At 43.3% G+C, this 12656-nt stretch overlaps 1 protein-coding gene across 1 annotated transcript; it reads left to right on the top strand.

The window, feature by feature from the left end:
- Positions 1 to 2099: 2099 nt before the first annotated feature.
- On the top strand, positions 2100 to 9424 carry LOC127777696 (uncharacterized). The gene is made up of 8 exons (XM_052304307.1): positions 2100 to 2447; positions 2553 to 2646; positions 2719 to 2763; positions 3076 to 3135; positions 3362 to 3450; positions 8539 to 8681; positions 9005 to 9064; positions 9268 to 9424. Exons 1-8 carry the CDS (start codon positions 2240 to 2242, stop codon positions 9403 to 9405), a joined length of 837 nt encoding a protein of 278 aa, XP_052160267.1. The 5' UTR covers positions 2100 to 2239; the 3' UTR covers positions 9406 to 9424.
- The last annotated feature ends 3232 nt before the right edge of the window (positions 9425 to 12656 follow it).

Genomic DNA, 12656 nt, shown 5'->3' with positions numbered 1-12656 from the left:
TGAATCTGTCAAGAAAGCTCTCAGTTCAGCACCTGTTTTATCCTTGTCAGATTTTTCTAAGGAATTTGTTGTGGAAACTGATGCAAGTGATAAGGGGATTGGGGCAGTCCTAATGCAGCAAGGTCATCCACTGGCTTTCATTAGCAAGGCATTAGGAGTTAAAGCTCAGGCATTGTCTACATATGAAAAGGAATGTCTAGCCATCCTACTAGCTGTCAGTAAGTGGAGGCCCTATTTGCAGCACTCTGAATTTGTCATACAGACAGATCACAAAAGTTTAACACACTTGGGTGAGCAGCAACTCAATACTCCAATGCAGCAAAAAGCTTTTATTAAGCTAATGGGGTTACAGTATAGAATTCGGTACAAGAAGGGGGTGGAAAATAGGGTGGCTGATGCGCTGTCAAGAAAGGATGATCCAATGGAGGAGGTTTTGGCTATATCTGTCAGTTCACCTAAGTGGCTCGACATTGTTGTCGAAGGATATGGACAGGATACCGAAACTAAGCAACTTTTGGAAACTCTGCCTCTGCATCCAGAAGGTATTGATCACTTTCGGTTAGTTCATGGTGTAATTCGATACAAAGGAAGAATTTGGTTGGGCCACCATAAAGAAGCTCAGCAGGCTGTGTTACTTGCGCTGCATGACAGTGGAGTTGGAGGTCACTCAGGTATTACTGCTACATATCAGAGGATTAAAAATTTATTTGCTTGGCCAGGCTTACAAAAGGATGTGCAGTAGTATGTCTCTCAGTGTACCACCTGTCAGCAGGCTAAGGTTGAGCACTGCAAGTCTCCAGGGTTGTTGCAGCCTCTACCTGTTCCTGTACAAGCCTGGAGCACTGTAAGCATGGATTTCATTGAAGGGCTGCCGAAATCTGGGAAATATGACACCATCTTGGTTGTGGTGGACAAATTTTCCAAGTTTGCCAAATTTATTCCTCTTTCACATCCTTTCACGGCTTACACTGTGGCACAAGCTTTCCTTCAGCATGTGTATGATGTTTTTGGTATGCCTCAGGTCATTATTTCTGACAGAGACAGGATATTCACTAGTGCTCTCTGGCAAGAACTATTTAAATTGGCTGATGTCAAATTAAACATGAGCTCCTCTTATCATCCGCAAACTGATGGACAGACTGAGGTTGAACCAATGCTTGGAAGGATTTCTCAGGTGCACAGTTCATGCTGCTCCATCAAAATGGTCCAACTGGTTGTCTCAAGCTCAGCATTGGTATAACACATCCTTTCACAGTGCCCTGAATAAATCTCCATATGAAGTGTTGTTTGCCAGGAAGCCTACTCATTTTGGGCTGGTGGATGTGGGAATCAGCACAGTCCCTGATGTACAGCTTTGGTTGCAAGAGAGGGCTCAAATGAATGAAATTCTTCATCAACAGCTGGTGCGAGCTCAGCAGCGTATGAAACACCAAGCTGATAAGAAACGTTCTGAAAGACAGTTTGCTGTTGGTGACAAAGTTTATCTCAAACTGCAACCTTTTGTCCAGCTCTCAGTGGCTCGAAGGTCCTGTCAAAAGCTTAGCTTCAGATATTTTGGACCTTATACTGTCTTAGAACGCATTGGTGTAGTTGCATATCGTTTGGATTTGCCTGCCTCCAGTCAGATCCATCCTGTGGTACATGTCTCACTACTTAAAGGAGCAGTGAAGCCCAACATTCAGGTTAGTTCTGATTTGCCTCTCCATTGTTCAGATGAAGATAATTCCATGCAATCTGAAGCTGTCTTGCGCCGAAGTTTGATCAAGCGTGGCAAGAGTGCTGTTCCTTATGGGTTGATTAAATGGACTGGCATGCCCACTGATTTGGCAACCTGGGAGAACCTGCGTCAGCTCAAAGTTCGTTTCCCTGATGCAGCTGCTTGGGGTCAAGCAGGTTCTTAAGAAGGGGGGAATGTTAGACTGTGTAATACATTCGTTGCTTGGGCTTTTCTTTCTCGATTGTCATTTGGGCCAATGGGCTCTGTAAACGAGTGTGGGTGTCACAGGCCCAGTGTAATCCATGAGTTTCACTGGAACCTGTATAAAACATTGCCGAAGCGCTGGTCGTAGGCAACAAAGAAGAAAAATACAAACTATCAACCTCCTCCTCAAGCCTGTCTCCCTCTCTGTTCTTCCTGTTCTTCCTCTAGATCCACTCAAATCTCTCCCAGTTTGGCGATTAGCCGAGGGAATCGCTCGTAGTTGTGACAGCTGCTTGCTGCTTATTTTCTTAGTTTGATATGATTTGCACTCCTTCACTTGCTTCCTCATTTTCTTGTGTTATATACGCCACAACTAGATACATCTCCAACATACATTCTTCTCAGACAATGTCTGGCCATCGAAATCAAGAATCCCCTTCACCGGTGACTACCGGGCATCCTAATCCTCCACAAGCTGTACCACAATTTAAGGGGTTTCAGTACCACGGTGTCAGTGATAGCCAAGGTTTCCCTCTCTTTCTGTGTGTCTCTGTGTGTGTGTGTGTGTGTGTGTGGGTGTGGGTGGTTTCTTATAACTATAGTAACAATTTTTGTAGCTATACGTCTGTAGATTGCAACAAGGAGTTGGTCAGATTCTTGGGATGGCTAAAGAGATTGACGTTAAGCATTGGGTTTGACAAGTTGGATGGGCTTGCTGCACTCAGGTTATCCTGTAACCTGATCAATAAGAATTTCACCCAATTTATCACTGACAACACCTTTTTTTTTCCCTTTAGAGGGCATTTATCTTGTAAGGACTGCTGTTGCTTCTTCAGATACAGGTTCCCCTTCAACCCTGGTTTTTATATTGTTTCTTTTGTGTATAACCGGAGCTAATGGTCGAACTACTCCCTCCGTTTCTAAATACTTGACGCCGTTGATTTTTTTAAACATGTTTGACCATTCGTCTTATTAAAAAAATTAAGTAATTATTAATTCTTTTCCTATCATTTGATTCATTGTTAAATATACTTCATGTATACATATAGTTTTATATATTTCACAAAATTTTTTGAATAAGACGAACGGTCAAACATGTGCTAAAAAATTAACGGTGTCAAACATTTAGAAACGGAGGGAGTATTAATTTTCAGCTGGGAGGTGTCTGCAACTCACAAGTATGAGCATTGGACAAGTATACAGCTGCAGATAGAGTAAGCTAACCTTCATTGTTTGGAAGACTGATATTAAACATTATGAACTGAGAACAGCATCGAGGGAAATGAATCCCATGAGAACTTTTTTAAAAAAATGCCTTATACATTACCTTAGTCATATATTCAGGCAGAGATTCATCTTGGATGTAGCAGAAGATTGAGTTATTAGAAGGCTTTTTCTCTATTGATTTAAGCAACTCTTTGGGTGTATTCTTTTTGCCAGCGGTGTAGGTGACTGGGAACTTCATTTGTACACTTTTGAAGAACCAGATGCAGTATTCAACTTTACTGGAGTGTTGACAGATATCAAAAGTAAGTTTGAGTACTTCAAGACTTAAGGATAATGAAACAAGTGAAACAATCATCAGTACCCTGAGCGAGAACATTCCAAGCTGATGCAGTGGTATGGCGCAAGCTGCAAGATGTTTAGTTGCTCAACTTCCTTTAGATGATATAATATTAGTTTCGTGCTAGCTCTTAATGTGATACTGTTTCAACCTTGATAGCTGCTTATTCAGAGGCCGTTTTCTCTTTGAGAGAGGCAGCAGCCTGGTGATCAATGAGCGGGCCGATGACGTCAGTCAGAGGCAAGGCCTACAAAAACTTATATTACTATTCCCACGGACATCGACCTCGAAAGTAGGGAGGGTAGTCCGAGATCACTTAAGTTGATTGCGGCGTCCTTGTCCGCTGGCAGGAGGTCGCACAACGGGGTGAGGACGTTGTCGGTGTCCGACGGTGGATTGATCACCACGTGGCCTACTCGCATGACCACTGTCGTATTGTCAAGATCTGCATACAGAACGTAAGTATCATATTTCGTCATCTAGCTTAGTAATCGTCAGGAGGGTTACGAGATCGTATACCTTGAACCGAGATCCGTGTTTCGTCGTGCACCCCTGAGTACTCGTACGCGGGGTGAGTGTGGGCTTGAAGAGGTTGGATCCGACGGCGTACCCTAACAACCCTTGTTCTCGAAGGTCGTGGATTTTATCAACAAAACTTTTGAGGGAGTCAAGGAGGGCCTCGACGTCCATGAGGGCAAACGCTCAGGCTTCTCGGTAGGGACTACTAGGCAATCATCGTGGTCTTCAACATGGAGGTAGAACCACTTTCTCTCCACGCCCCTCTAGAGGACGAGCAGTTGAAGGGGATATATTCTCCCTTCATGCCATCTCGGAGGCGGAGACTGCAACAACCAGATATTCTACGAGACTCCATCCAACTAAGCTTGTAAAAATGCCTAAACAGATCTAAGAAAGGTGGTACCCCAATGTACGCCTCATAGAGATGGGCAAAGATGCTTAGGAACGCTATGGAGTCAAGGGTTTAGGCGAAGGAGAAGCCAAGGAGAAGGAGGAATTCGGAAGGGGGTGGTAGAAAGCCGCATTGCTCGAAGGTTTCAATACAAACAATCTGCCCTAGAGTAGGGATAGGGGTTGTACCTCCTTCCGAACGTTCCAGAGTCTTCCTCCCTGGCAGAGATCCTTCGATTTGCAGCTTCTTCAACCCCTTCGTGTCAACACTGGATTTTCCTAGATCCATTGGTTTGGCTGGAGGTTGAAGAAGGTGAACAGGGTTAGGGTTTTTGGCTAGCGGAGGCGGCAAGAGCTTGGGAGTGTAGAAGAGTGGTGGAATAATTTGGGAAACGGAACTCAAATGAATCTCAGAATTGGATTTTATAGGTCACATCTGGTGTCACGAATTTCGAGGAAGAGAGATTATTGCCGCAATTTTCTCAGATTGTTTATGGAAGCTTTGGACCTTTTGACTTCAACCAAACTCGTGGCAAATCGTCGTTCTCGAATCTACTAGGAAAGAGCTTAGTCGCATGCTTTACGTGTTCTTGAGTCTCGAGAACGATAGTATAAGCACAACATCTGTTCTCTAAGGGATTTGGATTGGAGACACGATTGAACTCGTTTGCATTGAAGTTAGGGGCTACTTGTGGATAAGGCTACCTCCTATCCTTGGGATCATGAAGTATACGGATATGGCATACCCACAAGTATACGGGAAGGTAATCTTAGTATTAAGGAATTCGGCAAATACATAAGGATATTATCTACCCGAATAGGAGTTAAGAGTCCTGATCAGTGGGGATACGATCTTTATGGTATCATATGAGAAAGTATCTTCAAGTTCTACTTGGAGAGCAAGATACATGTGGTATAAATACAAGATACAAGGGGGGTAGGGGACATCATATCATCGCCTAGCCACTAGCCGTAGCTGGAAGCAATCCGGAGGACTTCGAAAGCAGTGTTTTCTTAATGCGACAAGGCGAGGCAACGCGACCCACCCCTGCTCAATTGCCTAGGTGACGCCTTAAGCGTTTAAGGCGAGGGTAAGGCGACGCCTTACACACAAGCACAAGAGGCATACTAGAGATATATGACGTAGAAAAGAGAGGAAGAACATGAAGGGGCGAGGAAGATCCATTGGAGAAGAAGGGAGCAGCAGGAGGGAGACAACCATCTTCTCTTTCCATCTTTCCCCTTCTCTTTCCATCTTTCCCATGTTTCCAATCTCTGCCCGCCCTATTCTCTACTCTCTTTCCATCTTTCACCCTTCCCTCTCCCTAAATTGGTGCACTGCTATCTCTATTCTCTTTCCATCTTTCACCCTTCCCCCTCCCTAAATTGACGCGCATGCGATTTCCACCCTATCTTCACGCGATTTCCTTCCCAGCATGCATAATTCCCTAAGCGGTGGGATGCTCTGCTCCCTGATGGCGCTTAGACGCCTAGGTGTTGCCTAGGCGACGCTTTTAAAACCATGTTCAAAACTAAATCGCCGATTGATCTCGTCGGGTTGTTCTCGACTGGGATCTACTTGGCGATCTGATAGGTTTTATTGTTCTTTATTGTAATTTATGTGGTTCTCATCTTAATCTCATATAAACTGGATTAGGGCTATTACCTTCCGAGGGACTTAAACCAATATAATCCTTATATTTTGTGTGTTTGATGCGTTCTCGTATAGATTCTGGTACCAGCGTACCTCAATACCCTTAGAATACGGACTATGGGTATTACTCGTCAACAGTCATATGTTTGTGAAATCAATTGCAAAATCTAGCTTTATGCAATCAAACCAAGCCATCCTTGAACCCATGGTGCACTAAATGCATTATGCAGTGGTGGCTTGCTGAGTACGGTTGGTACTCACCCTTGCTTAATTAATCCGTTTAGAAGAAGTTGGAGTTGACCCGTGCATGTGCTATGCTGATGAAGAGGTGCTAAAGACGGTGGGAGTAGGGACCTAGATTCACCAGTCGCTGCCTGTGGAATAAGATGGGCCGCCACTGCTTCGCTTCTGCTACCTTGTCTACTTATTTTGGTTCTTGGTAATGTAATCGACCATGCTTCTATTTGGGTCCCACTCGAGCAACCCATGTATTATTTATGTATTGTAAAACCTGTATAACGATGTCTGCTTTCTGTTATACAACTTTGCCATGGGGTTTCCGGTGTATAAAACTGGGGGCCCACAACGAGGCCCCAATCAGCACCTCGACGACACCATGTGGGTGATCGTTGGGGTGGGTCCTGGTCGCGTCCCGATGGTTGCTGTAGAGCCAGCACCCCCCGCTACGACGGTTGAGGGGTGCTAACCGGTGTCGGTGGTAGTCGGCCGCCACCATGTACGTCATCAACCCGCTATTGACCAGCTGGGTGATGTAGGCGAAGATCGGCTCCAAGCTGTGGTCCGGGTCCAACATCTGGTTCTAGGACCCTAGTTTCGGAGCAGCTTGTGCTGGCAGCAGCTGGCAGTCGTGGGCGTCAACGTTGATGTACACCCACTTCTGCCGCCACTCCTCCCACTTGTCCTTCTTCGGGATGTCCAGGAAGATAGAGTTGAGGCGTGGAACGAAATAGATGCACCCCGCTGGTGGCACGTTCCCCGAAGACATGTATCGCGCGATAAAGAATCGGCGGAACAAATCTACTGATGGCCTCACCCACACGAAGATGCGGAGCGTCATGACGATGTTGGGGTGAGATGCAACATCTAGAGTCCGTGCACCTCTAGGATGTTGAGGTAGAAATTCGAGAAAGGTGGCACCCGGCAACCGACGGCATAGGCGGTGGGATACACCGCTTCCCCTGGGTTGGGTCTGGTGTGCCTCTCCCGCTTCCTCAACGATCTCCGGTCGCCCGTGGTGTGACGCCAGCATCAACGCCCTCGCTACGCCCAACGAGAAGTTGCTGGTCAGGTGGGAGGAGGGAAGAATACTCCCCTATAGGGAATACGAGATGCGGTTAGCACGTGGTATGACGGCGACGAGAAGAGTTGGAGAAGAACAGCAGCAGAGACTTTTTGGCGGCGGCGAGGTAAGGTCGCGGCGAGAACGAAAGCAATGGGAATAGTGAGGAGGCGGGGATGCGAAAAAAGGAACCGGCCAGAAGAAGGCTATAAAAAGGCTTTAATCTCATCGTTTCGATTTCGCACCTGCAAAGCCTCGGTATGGGGCATGGTAGTGGGGAGTTATGGCGACGTTAGAGCGTGTCGAAACCACGCCTGATGTGTGAAAGGATGTATGGGGTGTCGAAGTCTTATGACGTCATATCCAGACTGACATTGTGGCCCCAGCGTCCGACTCGGACGATACCTTTGAAGAGAAACCCTGTACCCGGCTTCAGCAAAACTTCCACCCTGGCTCGGTGCTGGAGGCTACAGTTGGTGACATGGGAACTAAGGTCCCCCTTTCCCCGGGGACCCGAGGTTAAATTCCCACTTCATAAAGAAAAAATCGTATTTTGCTGCTATGAAAAACAACTGCTGTCAGGTAGGGGGCCTGAGACCTGCCCTAGCTCGGGTCCTAGGGCTCCCATGCCCCACTAAGCCACACACCCCTCCTTTATTGAGTGTGGAGACCTACAAAATCTATATCTATAAAATAGCAGGGCAGAGGGCCCTTTACATGTTCATCGTCTGCTGCTCTATTTTCTTAGTTGTACTTACATAAGCATAATTGGAAGTACTCCCTCCGTACTCGTAAAGGAAGTCGTTTATGACAATGTTTAAGTCAAACCTGGGAATATAAGTCATGAATAACTCTCAAGTTGTTGAGTTTGAAAATGTAAAAATTATATGAATAGATTTGTCTTGAAAAATACTTTCATAAAAGTATACATATATCACTTTTCAATAAATATTTTTATAGAAACAAGAAATCAAAGTTATGTTTTGGAGACCGTGTCGCTGTCCAAAACGACTTCCTTTACGAGTATGGAGGGAGTATCAATTATCATATCTCTTCCAACATTGCTATTTTACCAAACTCTTGTGCACTACACTGTTGAGAGAATTAACTATATACTTTGTGTAACAATTACTATCCACAAGAGACTCAGCATTATGGAACACCTATTGATTCTTTAGCTTGTTTTGCAGGAGGGCATACTGCAGAAATGATGAACGTTGTAACTACACTTCAGAAGGATAGATTTACTCCAAGGTACTATGTAGCTGCCCTCACTGACAACATGAGCCTTCAGAAGGCACAGGTCTATGAGCAGTCACTGGTTCGACTTGAGGTGAATTTACCATGCTTGTCGAGTTATGATATGTTGGAATTTTCCCAAGTAGCTAAAATTTGTACCAATGAATCCAATTGATGCCTTTTCAAGTTGATAAAGAAGAGGCTGTTGAGAATGCACAGTTTGTGCAGATATTACGCAGTCGTGAAGTAGGCTAGTCTTATATTAATCCATCGTAACAACATTGCTTGCTACGCCGCATGCTATCTAGATAATAATAAGAATAAGACCACAAGTGGTGTGTTTTCTGTTTCAACTTTTAAGGTATTAGTGTCCATAATGTCTCTAACAAGAATTGACTGCGTGAAGTTCGCTTGCAGATTTTTTGCAATGGTCCAGGAACATGCATTCCTCTGTGTGTCTCAGCTTTTCTTCTGAAGGTGCCTTCACATCCTAGCTTTTATACTGGCTGGTCAATAGAAGATTTGTACATTATGCAGTATAAGACTTGTGTTACCTTTTATTATTTATTATAGAGCAGTGTCTAGGGGGTCAATCTTGCCTAAATCCAAACATCCAATCCTTTCAAGTCAACATAATGTTTTATATTTCTACTGATATTTTGATTGTTGTATTTCTGCAGGTGCTTGGTTTGGGATGGTCCTCCATTTTCTACATTGAAAGCATTGCAAGAGTGAAGAAGCTTTCATTAAGCGGTTTACTGTTGTACAAGCTACGAATAGCTGATCAGTTCTTCGTGCAGTGGCCCCAACTGCAGTAAAAATACCCTCGAGCATGCTATGCTGGCCGTTTAATGTAAAGATTTGCGCATACTGATAATATTGCGATACATCAAAATGTTAATGGTTTTATATTGCAGATGTTATCTTCTTCTGATGTGAGGTTTGTCAATATTTTTCTTCCTTTTAAACAGACTGGACTAGAGTGATAGATAGATGCCATGTACTCGGTTAAATAAGAAAGTGAACCGAGGAAATATTGCATCTGTATACAAGTCATTTTGTACCATCCAGTTCCTTCTATTACTGGTGAAATCGATGAATATATCTTCGTGCACTATGGTCAGGAAAAGGCAGATAGGCTATTCCAACTATCTGTTGGTTGCTTCTAGCTCAAACTCTTGATTTTCTCGACAATTTTGCCGTGTGTGATACTCTGATGGTCATAATAGTTTTCTTTTTTTTTTTTCTTCCATTGAATGCGCCTCTGCTGAGTCCTCATTTCTCTATTACAAAAAATATACCTACACATGAAGTTGCAAGAAAATACACAATTCGTATGATCTTAAATTTAAAGTTCAAATTTCATATTTGAATTTAAAATTATTATGGCTAGTACGGCGAATACCGCTTGGCATCCCCAGACCTGCTACCTACCGGTATGTTGATTGTGATCACTAGACCTGTTGGCGAAACTTTGTTGACAAAGGTGTTGCTCTGTTTGAATTATTGTTCTCATTTCTCAGTAAATGATTTCAACTGATAGTTGTCGGAACTTTTATTCAAAAATTCAAATATTAAAAGCCTTTCAACAGATTATAGCCTTGCAGGTGGTTAGAAGGGTGAAAAACAATCAAAGATATTATTACTCAGCATGTATGATGCCATAGTTGCTAAGCAATTCATGCCCATATTCTTAGCCCTAAAAAAGGCTGGATACTGCGCTTATTTCATTAAGAAGAGAAATATTTACAACAGAGAGAGAGCCAAAGTATCCTCAAGGGACACCAGAAAAGAAAAAAGACATCACAATACGACGCACCACTAAAACAACCTCTAAGAGGTAACTTTTGCTCCATCAATACTCCAAAGAGCTTTTCTTAAGTGCAGTCAGCATAAAGCTGCATAAAGGTAGGCGCGACCAATGAGGGAGCGCCACCTGTCAGCTGAGTAAATAATGGGGTTAATTTACCCCAGGGGTATTACGGTCATTTGGACACCAGTGCAAACTGTAATCGTTAGTTTACTCTGGTCGTGATTCCACACTGGAGGAACGTACGCAGTGTTAGAGTTCGCCGAAGAGGACAAAGGAATCCCCGGAAAGCTAAGAGGCGAGTGGAAAGTTCAATTACGTGCTAGTTTTTATGGTTTACGCTTTATACCGCGCCGCTATTGTAGATCGCGTTTAGAGAAAGCCATTGCATCGGCACACATAAATAGTGGTACAAATGATCTGATGTAGAAGATCCTAGCGAAAACCAAACGATTGTGGTTACATCCGATTTACGTTGGTCTACAAATAGAAAATACAAAGTATATAGCCATGTAAGATCGATAGCACTCCTTTGGTATACGTTGTGAGAAGGAAAAAAATTTTATGGTGGGCCAGGCCTACCTAAATTTAGCAGGTAATCCTCTCAACTGTATACTGAATAACGATAGGAGTAAATCCCAATGTCAGTCCATTATGAAGCCCATTTTGGCAGTAACTGTTTTATATAATAGTCATTTATATTTCCACTATTATGAGTCAAACACAACATTGCAACATCGATTTTATTGTTAGCACCTTATTATTATCCAAAATATTGAAAATGTGATATATATAATTTATAATTTTGTCAAGGTCTTGTCCTCGGGCTACCACCGTCCTCGGATTACGGACGTAAACACATCGATTCTACTCATACGTTCGGCGTGCCTGTTTATGTGCGGAATCCCATCGTGTGTGTAAACCATCCACGCACGCCGTGAACGCTTAGAGTACAGTGGTTTGCGAGTTGCGTTAAAGCCTTGTAGGCACGGGCGGGGGTGAACCTTGTAGGCACCTAGCGATCTCCGCGTACGCGTAGAGCGTGCATGACTCGCGAAATAGCATATCAGCCATCACGTACGCGTAAACCGTGTTGTAGGCGGTACGCTCTATGGCGATCAGCAAATCAAAGACCCCGAGGCAATTGAGTGGAGACGATGGCAGGTTAGCAAATTAGTTAGCACTTTATTTATTATGCACTTGAACTGTTCGATTGTTGTTCTGTTCACACAAGCACTTATACCTGACACTTGTGCCCTTGCAAATCAAGTGTGTGGTAATTTATCTTCTACACCGGTGACATCTTATTTTAGTTTGCCTTTTCTGTTTCATATTCTAGGTGACTGGCGAGTTTTTGTGGATTTGGGCCGCTCCAGTTAGCTAAGCACATGAAGGTTAATTGCATCTACTAGCAGATGCGACGTGGACATGATACATTTGCAGTGCAGGAACTGGTGAGAACACTATCTAAATTCTTAGTACTTTTTTTTCCTACTGTTTGTGTACCTTCTCACTAAATTCTTGATGCTTATTTCTGTCAGTATGATCAACTAGGGTTCGTTAAGTGTCAGTGGCTTGCTATCTGATACAGCTATGCACACCATGTGTTTGATGAAAAGCATAACCAGCAATATTTCCGTGTTAACATCTTTTGAAGGGAAATTTTGTTCTCACTGATGATTATTGAATTTCTGTTCAAATATGCATCTCAGCATCTATTTAATAAATTATTATCAACTTACACATGTGCTGAAACAATCTGTACAGGTTATAATGTCATGTTCAATGACATTACCTATATTGTTATGAACTCAACTAGTTGGGCTTTGCAGTTTGCAACTCACAGTTCTATACAACCGGTTGTGTCAAACTGTATCATCAGACTAATAATCCTTGCATACAGAATGAAAGGCAGATACTTGTGGTAAACCATCAATTTTTGGTTTGCATGTAGATTCCATTCATTCTCACTCCTCTCCACCTCTACCATGTGAAATTGCAAAATTGTTATATGCATATATCATTCACAGAAGAAAAGTACTCCAGATGAATTATAACAGTGTTTTTCTCCTAGTTTGGGTACAAAATTCTACCCAAAGTAGCCATATCAGTTTTCAAGTCATATGGAAGCAAATGTATACATGGATTTCATATAGGCATCTTAGGTCTCCTGACTATGGGCAACAATGAAATCTTGGGCAATAATTTTATTGTCCTGATTACAGTAGGACTTGCAGTGTGATTACATTCAAAAGAAAA

This window comes from Oryza glaberrima, chromosome 6 (assembly GCF_000147395.1).
Source record: "Oryza glaberrima chromosome 6, OglaRS2, whole genome shotgun sequence".
Lineage (NCBI taxonomy): Eukaryota > Viridiplantae > Streptophyta > Magnoliopsida > Poales > Poaceae > Oryza > Oryza glaberrima.
Note: the sequence above shows the minus strand (reverse complement) of the source record. Positions and strands in the feature narration are given on the sequence as shown.